Source organism: Anolis carolinensis, chromosome 4, assembly GCF_035594765.1.
Source record: "Anolis carolinensis isolate JA03-04 chromosome 4, rAnoCar3.1.pri, whole genome shotgun sequence".
NCBI classification, from domain to species: Eukaryota; Metazoa; Chordata; class Lepidosauria; order Squamata; family Dactyloidae; genus Anolis; species Anolis carolinensis.
In genome coordinates this window covers 249,897,060-249,910,900 of record NC_085844.1, presented here as the reverse complement: position 1 = coordinate 249,910,900, position 13,841 = coordinate 249,897,060, and the positions used below count along the sequence as shown (strand labels likewise).

The window sequence follows — 13,841 nt, the reverse complement described above, 5'->3', positions numbered from 1 at the left end:
AGTACAGAGTAGTATCACTGCTTCAAAGCCTGGCTGCCTTCTACCAAGGTTAAGCCTTTGTTGGTCTGGTTGAATTACACTGAATAGCCTTGCAGCTTCAATGCCTGGCTGTGTTATACCTAGGCCAATCCGGGTTTTTTTTTTTTGGGAGGGGCGAGTTGAGTGAAGGACATACCTTGGATGTGTTGGTGTATCGTGGCCAAATTTGGTATGATTTGGTTCAGTGGTTTTGTTGTTTACTCAGTCCTACAAACGTGCATTACATTTATATATATATATAGATTTGCAGGTGCAAAATTATTATTCTAGGGGTGTCATGCTCTTGTTTTGCCCCTCCACATACCTACACATCTGTGTCGTAAACCTCCCATCATAGACAGTGGGTGCAAAACATATTTAAGGTGCATCAGTAGAACTAATGCAGTTTGATGCCACTTTTACTTCTATGTCTCAATGCTATGGAATCTTAGCATCAGTTCTAGTTTTCCAAGGTCTTTAGCTTCTTCTGCTGTCACCAAGGTTGACCTCCTAGGACTTCATAGCCTTGAGCCAAAGCAGTTTGATGGAGGTCAGCACCTTGGACACTTCCTTCGAAGTTTGGAGGCAAGTGTTGTGGTTTAGTCTGATGATGAAGGGAGATATGGGTTTCAGCAGGTTGACCAAGGAAATGTTGAAAGCTCTGAATTGTCAGAAATGCAGGCTGACCAAGGAAATGTTGAAAGCTCTGCATTGTTAGAAAGGCCGCAGACTAGCAGGGAAGCTGAAGTTAGTGATAAGGGTGACCTTTCACAGGATTTTGAACATCAACAACGTCCAGATGAACATCAGCAAAGTCCAGATGGCTCTGGCAGTGAGGCAGAGGAATTTTCCTTAGATAGAGATACAAGACTAAGGTTGAGAATTGGTTCCAGGCGTTCTGTGAGAATCGCGAATAAACGTATGGGAACCAAAGCTCAAAGTAATGTTTTTCTAGCTTGCAAGCATGTTTGAAAAGGATGAAACTAGGGAAGATTTCAGACAGAGCAACGTTGATTTTGGGAACTTTTGCCTTGTCTCTGCTCATGGAAATAGATCCTCGCTTCGGTTTCTGCCCAGATTCTGTGTTTGGATTATATTTCAAAGCTCATGCTACCTTGGTTGTTGTATGTCTTTTGGGCTGTGTGGCCATGTTCCAGAAGTATTCTCTCCTGACGTTTCGCCCACATCTATGGCAGGCATTCTCAGAGGTTGAGGTTATCCATACCTCACAACCTCTGAGGATGCCTGCCATAGATGTGGGCGAAACGTCAGGAGAGAATACTTCTGGAACATGGCCACACAGCCCGAAAGACATAAAACAACCCTGTGATCCCGGCCATGAAAGCCTTCGACAACTCATGCTACCTTGTTTCTCCAGGATTAATATGATATTTTAGAGACTTCAAACTATTTTCTACAAAGACTTTGAACTGTATTCTGCAGATTGCCTTTGCAATTGGATTACTGCTTTCTTTACTGCTTTTTATTAAGTTTTGCTATCTTTTATCAATAAACTGAGAAAACCAAGTCTGCTGTGGTGGAGTGTGTGTTAAGAGCAAGGTGAACCAGTGCTGAGGTGCAACAGCAAACCCACCTGTTTTGAGGACCAGGAGGTGCAGCGCATCGTCCCGCAGGTAAGAGGCAGCTGCAATCTCATGGGTCGGGATGCGCAGGATGAGCTCCTCGTTGTCCCTCCAGGTCAGGAGGAGACAGCGGGCCGAAAGGCTCAGGATGCTGTCCTGCTCCGGTGTTGTCTTCAGGGGAAGCTCTTTCAGTTGCTGCCGGAAAGACAGAGCCAAAGAAGAGCGCTTTTAGAGGAAAGAAGTCTCTGCAGCTTCTAAGGAACCAACAACTGAATGGAAAACGACTGGTGACTTTCTCCCGCTGTGCTCTAGAGAGTGTCCTAACCTCCTGCATCTGCGCATGGTTTGGTAACTGCACAGTGGCAGATAGATAGGAAGGCGCTCCAAAGGGTCACCACTTCTGCACAGAGAAGCATTGGTTGCCAATTTCTCTCCTTTTTGGAAGAGGTTTATAATTTTCGCTGCTTTAGGAAAGCGTTCTTAAGGATCCATCTCACTCAGCATATTCTTCTCTTGATTTATTACCATCTGGCAGATGGTACAGGATGGCAAAGATAAGGAGAAACAGACTGAGAGATAGCTTTTATTAAAGAGCTGGAACTATATTGAACTCCATGGTTTTGCATAATAATAATAATAATAATAATAATAATAATAATAATAATAATAATAACAACAACAACAACAACAATGCCACCCTACTGGGATCTGCACACATCATCCAAAAATACATCACACAGTCCTAGACACTTGGGAAGTGTTCGACTTGTGATTTTGTGATACGAAATCCAGCATATCTATCTTGTTTGCTGTGTCATAACAAAATAACAACAACAACACCATCAACACCTGGGTGTGATGACTCATGGGCCATGTAGTTCCGTTCCTAGTACTATTGTGGCAGATGAAGAGGACAACTTGGGTTTCCCACCGTTTCAGCCAGAATTGGAGCCCTTGCACCTGCAAGATGTTTGCCCACAAGAAGTCAGCCAAACAAGCCTTGAGCAGAAATCTCCCCCGTTTTCTCGCTGGGATAATTATAATCGAGATAGAGGCGCTAGGGAGGCGAATCGCAGAAGCGCCAGAATTGCTGCCAGACAATTAGCTGATTAAGCCTGTTTCCTTTGGGAAATCTTAAGGAGTCATGCATCTGGACACAGTATGGGTTTCACTTCTTGTTCCCCAGGGAAAGTGTTCCTTGGCTGGAAAACAAGATCCTATATAGGTGTTTAACCGCAAGGGAATCCTTGCGGAGTCAATTCGTCAGCTTCGGGAGCGAGATCGTGTGTGGACTCGCTATTCCAGTTCCTTGTTTCCAGGACCTTGTTCTTGTTCCAGCCCTGCCTTGTTTCCCCGGACCTTGCCACGGACCTCGCCACGGACCCTGTTCTCGTCTCTTGCTTCTTGTTGCCTTGAATCAAGCCTTGTTTGCCAAGAATCTATTTTGCTCTCCAGCCTTGTTGTCAAGCTCCATTGGACTAAAGGACCTTGTCATTTCCCCACACTTTGCTTGGCAAAGTGTGTGTTTCGGTTATTGGATTATAACTTTGGACTCTAATATCTCATATTGGACATTGTTTTCCTGGACTATATTTGACCTTTCCTGAAAGGTCTACTTCTGAACTTTATTCTTCACTTGTTTTTATTGACTTTATATATTCCTTTAATAAAGATATTAGATAGATTCTGGTCTCTGTGCATGGTTATTGGTGCTCTGCAGCCTGGGTCCTGACACTGGGCCATACCTGTCATAAGATATACTGCTGGCATCATAAACTGGACACAGATGGAACTGGACAATTTGGACAGAAAAACAAGAAAACTCATGACCATTCATCATTCACTGCACCCCCGCAGTGATGTTGACCAGCTATATCTGCCTAGAAGATCAGGGGGCAGAGGACTCTTACAAGAAAAACAAGCAGTCAAAGAAGAAGAACATGCCCTGGCAGAATATGTAAAGCAAAATGAAGAACCTGCTTTGATTGAAGTCAAAAACCAGAAATTCCTCAAAACACAGCAGACAAAGAATAAGTACAAGAAAACCGCACTACAAACTAGAGCTGACAGCTGGCACAACAAAACATTGCATGGAAAGTTCCTTGACAAAATTGAAGGAAAAGCTGATAAGGAGAAGACCTGGCTCTGGCTCACAAATGGGACCCTGAAGAAGGAGACCGAAGGCCTGATCCTTGCAGCCCAGGAGCAAGCCATCAGAACAAAGGCAATCAAGGCCAAGATCGAAAAATCAGCTGATGACCCAAAATGCAGACTGTGCAAGGAAACCGACGAAACCATTGATCATATCCTCAGCTGCTGTAAGAAAATTGCACAGACAGACTACAAACAGAGGCACAACTATGTGGCCCAAATGATTCATTGGAACTTATGCCTCAAGTACCACCTCCCAGCAGCAAAGAACTGGTGGGATCACAAACCTGCAAAAGTTTTGGAAAATGAGCACGCAAAGATACTGTGGGACTTCCGAATCCAGACTGACAAAGTTCTGGAACACAACACACCAGACATCACAGTATAAAATCAAGAATAAAAACATACATAATTACATAAACATGATAATCAACAGAAATATAAACCAACATAGATATAAAGCATAAAAACAATCTAAACCTGATCATCAGTGAGAAGTAAATGGTCCAGTTCCAGACATGAATGTGTGGACTGGCGCGACTCTTTTTAAATTAGGGCAAATGAATAAAGTACATGAGTTAGCATAAAGTGCTTGGGGTACGCGAAATATGATGGGGAAATGAACTAGGGATGGTTTGAACTAGGTGCTGTGGTGGTTGGGGTGCAGAGGGATGGGTATGTTGTTTTGTGATGTGTGCCGGGAAAATCATTGAATTTCATTGTAGAATGTACAATGACAATACAGTTACTCTCTTCTATTCTGGGTATGCAAAGCACAGCTTTCAGGTACACATTGTGCAATATTAGAATGACAATAAAGCTATTCTTTTCTACAAAGCACAGCTTGGAGATATGCAAAGCACAAGTTTTAGGTATACAAAGCACAACTTCCTGGGTCAAAAAGCCCAACTTATAGGGACCAGGCTGTGGCGCAGCTGGTTAGTAACCAGCTGCAATAATAATAATAATAATAATAATAATAATAATAATAATAATAATAATAATAATAATAATAATAATAAGAAATCCAGCATATAATAATAATAATAATAATAATAATAAAACTTTATTTATACCCCGCCACCATCTCCCCAATGGGGACTCGGGGCGGCTAACATGGGGCCATGCCCAGAGCAATACAACATAATAAAATATAAGAACAACATATCATAACACCATTTAAAATACAATAAATAATAATAAACAGAACATCAAGAAATCAAGAAAAAAAAAAACTATAAATCAAGGGCAGGCCACTTGAACACAAAGATAAAACCCGGAGTGAGAGGGACAGAGAAGTACTCCACTATGGGCAGGGACATTTGGAAGGGGTAATCTGGAGGATAGAAGTTCGGAGGGGAGTAATACGGAGATATATGACAGACATTACTCACCGAAAGCACAATGGAAGAGCCATGTTTTTAATTCTCTCCTAAAAGCTAACAGAGTGGGAGCTTGCCTTATTTCAGTGGGAAGTGAGTTCCACAATCGGGGGGCCACAGCAGAGAAGGCCCTCTCCCTTGTGCTTACAAGGCGAGCCTGGGATATAGGCAATGGTGATAACAGGGCCTCTCCGGATGATCGCAAGGAACGGGCAGGTTTATGGAAGGAGATACGATCACGGAGGTAGGTGGGTCCCAAACCGTTCAGGGCTTTATAGATGATGGTCTGCACCTTGAATTGGGACCGGAAGATGAACGGCAGCCAGTGGAGCTCCTTAAACAAGGGAGTGGATCTCTCCCTGTAATTTGCCCCCGTTATTAATCTGGCTGCCGAGCGTTGGACCAGTTGTAATTTCCGGGCCGTCTTCAAGGGAAGCCCCACGTAGAGTGCATTACAGTAGTCCAGTCTGGAGGTAACTAGGGCATGGACCACCGTGGTCAAATCAGACTTCACGAGGTATGGTCGCAGTTGGCGCACAAGTTTGAGTTGTGCGAAGGCCCTCCCGGCCACCGCCGACACCTGAGCCTCAAGCGTCAACGCTGAATCCAGGAGGACCCCCAAACTGCGGACCTGTGATTTCAGGGGGAGTGCAACCCCGTCCAGCACAGGTTGCCACCCAATACCCCGATCCGACGCACGATTGACCAGGAGGGCCTCTGTCTTGTCAGGATTGATCCTCAGCTTGTTCCTCCTCATCCAGTCCGCCACAGCGGCCAGGCACTGGTTCAGCATCCGAGGGGCTTCCTTGGAGTCAGGTGGAAAGGAATAGTGGATTTGCGTGTCATCTGCGTAGAGATGGCAACGCCCTCCAAAACTCCGGATGACCTCTCCCAGCGGTTTCATGTAGATGTTAAATAGCATGGGGGATAAAATAGACCCCTGCGGAACCCCACAGGTCAATGGCCAGGGGTCTGAGCAGGTGTCCCCCAGCTTCACCATCTGGGAACGACCCTCCAGGAAGGACTGGAGCCACAGCAGAACCGTGCCCCCGAGCCCCATCCCGGAGAGCCTCCCCAGAAGGATACCATGGTCGATGGTATCGAAAGCCGCTGAGATATCCAGGAGAACCAGCAGGGTCACACTCCCCCTGTCCAGCTCCCTGCGGAGGTCATCCACCAAGGCGACCAAAGCCGTCTCGGTACTGTGCCCAGGCCTGAAGCCCGACTGCGAGCGGTCCAGAAAATCAGTGTCATCGAGGAACTCCTGGAGCTGCGTGGCAACCACCCGCTCCAGAACCTTGCCCAAAAATGGAAGGTTGGAGATTGGTCTGTAATTGTCACAAACCAATGGGTCTAGCGAGGTCTTTTTTAGCAACGGTTTTACCACCGCTTGCTTAAAACAGGATGGAAATGACCCCTGACCCAAGGAGGCATTTATTATGGCCACAAACCACTCCAACAGCCCATCTTTGGCCAGTTTAACCAACCAAGAGGGACAAGGATCCAGAGCACAAGTGGTCGCCCTCACAGACCCAAGAATCCCCTCCACGTCATCAGGAAGAACAAGCCGGAAAGAATCCCATAAGATGGAACCGACAGGTGCCTCGGTTACCTCCGCTGAAACCACAGTCAAGCTGGAGTCCAACTCATGACGTATCTGAGCAACTTTGCCTGCGAAATGGTGTGCGAAATCGCTACACCGAGTTGCCAAGTCATCGGGAAGCTCCTGGGCCTCAGGAGGCCGCAGGAGCTCTCCAACAACTCGGAACAACTCCGATGGCCTATTGGCTGCAGACGCTATGCGGGCAGTCGTGAAAGCTTTCCTGGCTGCTCGCAGAGCCACGGAGTAAGCCTTAATAGCGGCTTTAGCCCGTGCTTGGTCGGACACATCCTGAGATTTTCTCCAGATGCACTCTAGTCCCCTCCTCGTACGCTTCATCACGGCCAGCTCCTCAGTGAACCAAGGAGTCGACGTGACTCTACGCAGCGAAAGGGGACGTTCGGGAGCGATCGTGTCAAGTGCCCTTGCCAACTCGCTGTTATAACGATCAGCCAGGACATCAACAGGATCGCCAGTCTCCAGAACAGGAAGATCCCCAAGAGACCTCAGAAGTCCATCCGGATCCATCAGCCTCCTGGGGCGGACCATCTTAATGGGTCCACCACCCCTGCGGAGGTTAGAAGCCACGGCGAAACTTAAACAGATCAGATGATGGTCAGACCATGACAATGGAAGAATATTTTGCTCTTCCACTCTGACTGTCCCACTGTCCACAATAAAAACCAGGTCCAACGTGTGTCCCGCCTGATGTGTGGGCCCAGATATAACTTGAGTCAGCCCCATGGTCGTCATGGCAACCATGAAATCCTGAGCTGCACCTGTTAATGTGGTCTCGGCATGGATGTTAAAGTCTCCCAAAACTATGAGTTGTTGGGAGACCAAGGCCGCATTAGAGACCACTTCTGCTAGCTCACGCAGGGAGACTGCTGGGTCGCGGGGTGGACGGTACACCAACAGAATCCCCAAGCTGTCTCGGGCTCCCACCTTCAGCAGGACACATTCAAACCCCATAGATTGTGGAACGGTGCATCTGATCAGGGCGATAGACTGCCGGAAGATCACCGCAACTTCACCTCCCCGCCCCTCCACCCTGGCCTGCTGATGGACCCCGAAACCCGGTGGACACAGCTGGGTGAGATTCACCCCACCCGGCTCATCCAACCAAGTCTCGGTAATACATGCCAGATCCGCCCCCTCATCCAGGATCAAATCCTGGATGATAGCTGTCTTACCATTGACGGATCTGGCATTCAGAAGCAGGACCTTAAGGTTGAGGGGTCTGTCCTGGAGACTACCACACCTATTCCTCTCCAGGGTCGCAATAACTCTGTTGCGCTTCTCCCTGGGTTGTTGGTGACCGTTCTTCCTTCTCCCCCACACCACCTCAATGGGCCCCCCCATGTGAGAACCCTCCTCCTCCTGAGAGATTGGCTTGTTGAGATTGCCAATTGAAGGGGATAGTCAGCTATCCTGGGATGAAAGGCCTCCAAGTGTATTTGATTGTTTAAAAGAGAGGCTTATCTCCGCTGGTATGAGAGAGGAGGAGTCATCTAATATGATAACATCATCTAATGAGGGAGGGGGACTAGGCACAGCTAATGACTGATGACAGGGCTGGGGGGTAGAACAGACATGGCTTGAAATTAGAGACTCTTGTATTTCACGAGTCAGTCTAATGTCTAGGGGGCGGATCACTGGGTCTACTAATACCCTCTTAAGAATAATACCCCATTGTTGGAGTTTAGGCCCGTACAAAAACAGTTCTTCCAGTAACATTCTATCCTCCAGTCCAATGAGAAGACATAAGGAGCGGTTCCAAGATTGATAGTCTCTGCGAAGCCAGTCAATGGTCTTGATCTTCACTTCCGACCGGCTCATAGAAAGAATTTGAGAGAGAGATATATGGACAGCTCGCTTTGATGACCATCTGCCTCTATTTAGCAAAGAGTCTGAGACTTCCACTGCCACCTTGTTGGTTCGCAACAGATTGCAGGAAGTATCTCGAGATTGTCCAAACAGTTCTGGGGACAGTGTGTTGTTTGTCCTTTGGGAGACTCTATTAATTTCCTTCCAGGCCACCCTCCCCTGACCCTCTTTCCCAGATACTAGCATATCTATCTTGTTTGCTATGTCATAATAAAATAATAATAATAATAATAATAATAATATAATAAGTTTATTTATATCCCGCCTCCATCTCCAATAAATCACTACTGACTGAGAGGTCATGAGTTCGAAGCCAGCCTGGGTTGGAGTAAGTTCCCCACCAGTAATAGTCTAGCTTGCTGTTGACCTATGCAGCCTGAAAGACAGTTGCATCTGTCGAGTAGGAAATGTAGGTACCACTTTATGCTTGGAGGCTAATTTAACTAATTTACAAAACCATAAAATCTTCCAAAAGCATGCAGAAGAATGAGGAAGTACTCCATCAAGGACTCGGTGTCACAAGTGGACGGTGAAGCAGCACCTCCCCCTGTGGACGGAATCGAGCATATCCACATGAAGCTGGAAGCTGGAATGTTAAATTGCCTCTGTTTCTGTCTATATATGTCGTATGCCTCAGCGGGTGGTGAGGGGAGGGTTGGTTTCCGCGTGGTCTCCGCTAACTTGAGGGGTCCCACAGGGAGCTATTCTCTCTCCTCTATTATTTAACATCTATATGCGACCGTTTGCCCGACTGGTGCGGAGCTTTGGGCTCGAGTGCCACCAGTACGCTGATGACACTCAGCTCATTCTGAGGATGGAGGGCCGGCCGGACTCCGTACCCGATAGTTTCCTTCAGTGCCTTGAAGCCGTGACTGGATGGTTGCGTGCCAGCAGGTTGAGGGTGAATCCAGCGAAGATGGAGATCCTTTGGCTGGGCCGTCCGGGTGGGAGAGAGATCCAGCTGCCTACCCTGGATGGTGAGACACTACGTCCGTCATCTTCTGTAAAAAGTCTTGGTGTCTTATTGGACCCTCTGCTCACAATGGAGGCCCAGGTCTCTGCTGTGAGCAGATCTGCGTTTTTCCACCTACGTCAGGCTAGGCGACTGGCTCCCTACCTATCTAGGAACGACCTGGCGACGGTGATCCAGGCGACGGTCATCTCGAGGCTCGGGGTGCCGGCGAGGTGGCGTATCACCCCAATTCTACAACAGCTGTACTGGCTACTGATTGAGTACCGGATTACTTTCAAGATACTGGTACTAACTTTCAAGGCCTTACATGGTCTGGGGCCAGCGTACCTGAGGGCCCGCTTATCCCCCTACCAACCCCAGAGATTACTTCGGTCCGAAGACCAAAATTTGCTTGAAGTCCCTAACATACGGACTTATCATTTGTCTTCTACTAGGCAGAGAGCCTTCTCGATTGTAGCCCCTCAATTATGGAATGCCTTGCCAGTGGAAACTCGAACCACCCGAGACTTACTTGCCTATCGGAAAGCCTGCAAAACCTTGCTCTTCCGACAAGCGTTCAATGGGTGAAAGACTCGGGGCTATGTCTGTTTTTATTGTTGCTTTTATTGTTTTTATTGTTATTTTAAAGCCAAGTGTATTGTTTTAATCTATTTTTGTAAACCGCTCTGAGCCAAACCGGGAGTAGCGGTATATAAGTTTAATAATAATAATAATAATAATAATAATAATAATAATAATGTTCTTGAATGTTGGCCATGTATATGTGCATTGTGATCGCCCTGAGTCCCCTTCGAGGTGAAAAAGAAGGGCAGAATAAATACTGTAAATAAATGAATAAATAAATAATACGCAAAACACAACTTCCTGGGCTGCAAAGCACAACTTACAGGTATGCAAAGCACAGCTTCCTGGGCTGCAAAGCACAATGTTTAGATATGTAAAGCCTAGCTTTTAGGTACACAAGCACAGCTTTGAGGTTTACAAAGCACAACATTTTGGTATACAAGTCATCCACTTCCTATGCTGCAAATAAGAGACTGATTCAAAGAATGATTAAAATAAGGGTGGGTCTATTTGGAGATTTAGAGTCATTTTCCACACCACGACTCTCTCCACTTGCAGGCAGCAATCAAAAGGACCAAATGATTGGGTTCCTGCCTTTCTCCTACTATGTATGGGATGCCAGGCAGTTTACAGCATAGATTAAAATATAATACAGTCAAAATAATTTAAAAATGGGAACATATCATTTTAGTTCCACTGCACTATAATTGTTATGTTCCTTTCATCATTTCTAACCTACGTCAATCCTAAGGTAAATCTATCACAGAGTTTTCTTGGCACGATTTCTCAGAAGATGTTTCCCCTTGCCTTCCTCTGAGGCTGAGAGAGTGTGACTTTTCAAAGGTCAACCATTGGGTTTCATAGCTGAGAGGAGACTCAAACCTTGTTCTCCAGAATCTTAAAATTCTGTCTATATCCCCATTGGATCCATTCAGGATTTTTCAACCCCAGCCCAACACATTGATTATAACTGCATTACTGTAAACTGAGCAACACCAAAGCGCATTGGAGGGCGTTATGCGCTTACCCTTGCGGTGTCCAGGAGCTGCAACAGTTCATCTCGGCTGGAGGGGTTCAAGGAGGTGTTGACCCAGGTCAGGTGGCCTAAAAACTGGAAAGGAAGAGAAAAGGGTCTAAAATGATTGATTGATTAAAGAGTGTCCAGTAGCAATTTCCAAAAATCTGCATTAAACTGAAGTTAGATTGGTATTTTTGAGTACATCTACACTGTAGAATCAATGCAGTTTAATACCACTTTAAATGCAATGGCCCAATTTCAGGAGCAAACACACTACAGTAACATCCGGAAGACCTAGAAAATTCCTAAACAAGACATAGCATGCATCTACATTATAGAATTAGTGCAGCTTAACCCCACTTTAACCGCCATGGCTCAATACTATGGCATCTTGACAGTTGTGGTTTTGTTATCGGGCTTGAATAGATGAGCTCAGGAGTTCCCCCAGCCTCAACTCTGGGATTTCCCCAAAAACCGAACTACAGTAGAGTCTCACTTATCCAACACTCGCTTATCCAACGTTCTGGATTATCCAACACATTTTTGTAGTCAATGTTTTCAATACATCGTGATATTCTGGTGCTAAATTTGTAAATACAGTAATTACTACATAGCATTACTGTGTATTGAACTACTTTTTCTGTCAAATTTATTGTATAACATGATGTTTTGGTGCTTAATTTGTAAAATCATAACCTAATTTGATGTGTAATAGGCTTTTCCTTAATCCCTCCTTCTTATCCAACATATTCGCTTATCCAACGTTCTGCCGGCCCGTTTATGTTGGATAAGTGAGACTCTACTGTATATCCTCTTTCCAAACCTTGTCCATGTACCCACTAAGTGTGCATAACACTATGCATAACACAATTTTTGTCCCTGGTTTATAAAATGTCATTTCCCAATTGGGTCTATCATAAAAATATGGATAAAAGTTCATTAAACTGCAAAAACTTTGTTTTTATGGGACATCATGAAGATGCTAGCCACAGATGCAGGCAAAACTTCAGGAGAAAATGCTGCTAGAACATATTGATCATACAGCCTGGAAGCCACAGAACACCCCATGAAAGCTTTTGACAATACATCAGACAGCAGGCGGCTTCAAACGCAACCAATGACAGTTTATTCTACACCAATGATGGGCAACCTTATGCGCTTGGTGTGTCAAAATTCACCAAAAAAAACCCTAGCATGACTTGGGTGGTGTGTCACTTCGAGAAAAAAACCATAATTTCGCAATATGTATAGTTTAAATAACAAAAGTGTATAATTGTAATATATAACTGTATTTAATAAATCAAAAACTATTTACTACCCTTATTTCCATGTACAACAATCTATGGTACCTCTTGCAGCTTCCACGCTGATTTATCTCTATTCTAGTTTCAATGTAGTCATGAATAGTGAATAATATAATAGTAATAATATGATAATATACTGCAATAATAATAGAATAATAATAGAATGCTATAATGATAATGTAATGTGCATAATTCCCATGGAGTAAACAACAAAACCACTGGACCAAATCACACCGAATTTGGCCACAAAAGACATAGTCATCCAATCAATCTGCATGCAGCAGCATGTCAGCAAAAATGGCTAGGCGTGTCAGTGCTGACACGCATGTCATAGGTTGGCCATCACTGGTCTACACTATGCACCCATCACAAACTATACATGAATGTGTTTTTGAACCAATGGGATTACAGAACCTAATTATACACCAACTGCAAACTGTAAATGAATGTACAGTAGAGTCTCACTTGTCCAACATAAATGGGCCGGCAGAATGTTGGATAAGCGAATATGTTGGATATTAAGGAGGCATTAAGGAAAAGCCTATTAAACATCAAATTAAGTTATGATTTTACAAATTAAGCACCAAAACATCATGTTAGATAACAAATTTGGCAGAAAAAGTAGTTCAATACGCAGTAATGCTATGTAGTAATTACTGTATTTATGAATTTAGCACCAAAATATCACGATATATTGACAACATTGGCTACAAAAATGCGTTAGATAATCCAGAACGTTGGATAAGCGAATGTTGGACAAGTGAAACTCTACTGTACTTTTGAACCAATGACACAGGGGATCCTAGAAGTGCAACAATTACCTCTTTTTTGCCATATTATGTGTATCCCTTTCTATATCACACCCAAGCATATATCTTGATAGGACACCAGAATTGGGAACTGCTTGCCACCAGTGTCCACTCTGGCCAGAACTGAATAAATCGATTTCCAAATCATCATCATCAATCTTTATTACGGTCCCAAGACCCAATTTGCTCAGCGGGAAAAGTGCAGAGCAGATCCATAAACTGAAAAGACCACTTAAACACAGGATGAGTGCAATTCTAGATGCATATGAACAAGGGTAAAAACACTGTCTTATCCTGGGTATCTCAGAGAGAGAAATTTGGCAACAGCCAAGGTCACCTGGGGGAAATTGTCACCTAGGAAAAACATTACATGCAATTAGGCTGACCTGCTGAGTAGGTTGCTCAGTAGTGGGTTAATAACATGTGGCCGAACCTGCTTGTAAAAACCTCAGGACAATACGATGTGATACATACATTTATCATCCTAGTTTTTACATAGGCACAGTCTTGCATTGTATGATACTTCCACAAATCTACCTCAAAGCACTTCAG

The 13,841-nt window shown here is 44.8% G+C and overlaps 1 protein-coding gene across 1 annotated transcript in view; it reads right to left on the bottom strand.

The window, feature by feature from the left end:
- Positions 1-13,841, bottom strand: part of ccm2l (CCM2 like scaffold protein) — a 50,091-nt gene that overhangs the window by 22,375 nt on the left and 13,875 nt on the right. The window contains exons 3-4 of the mRNA XM_062979785.1: positions 11,186-11,269; positions 1,613-1,796 (exon numbers count right to left, since the gene is read on the bottom strand). Of these exons, the coding sequence (XP_062835855.1) occupies positions 1,613-1,796; positions 11,186-11,269 (268 nt within the window). The remainder of the gene's footprint in view (positions 1-1,612; positions 1,797-11,185; positions 11,270-13,841) is intronic.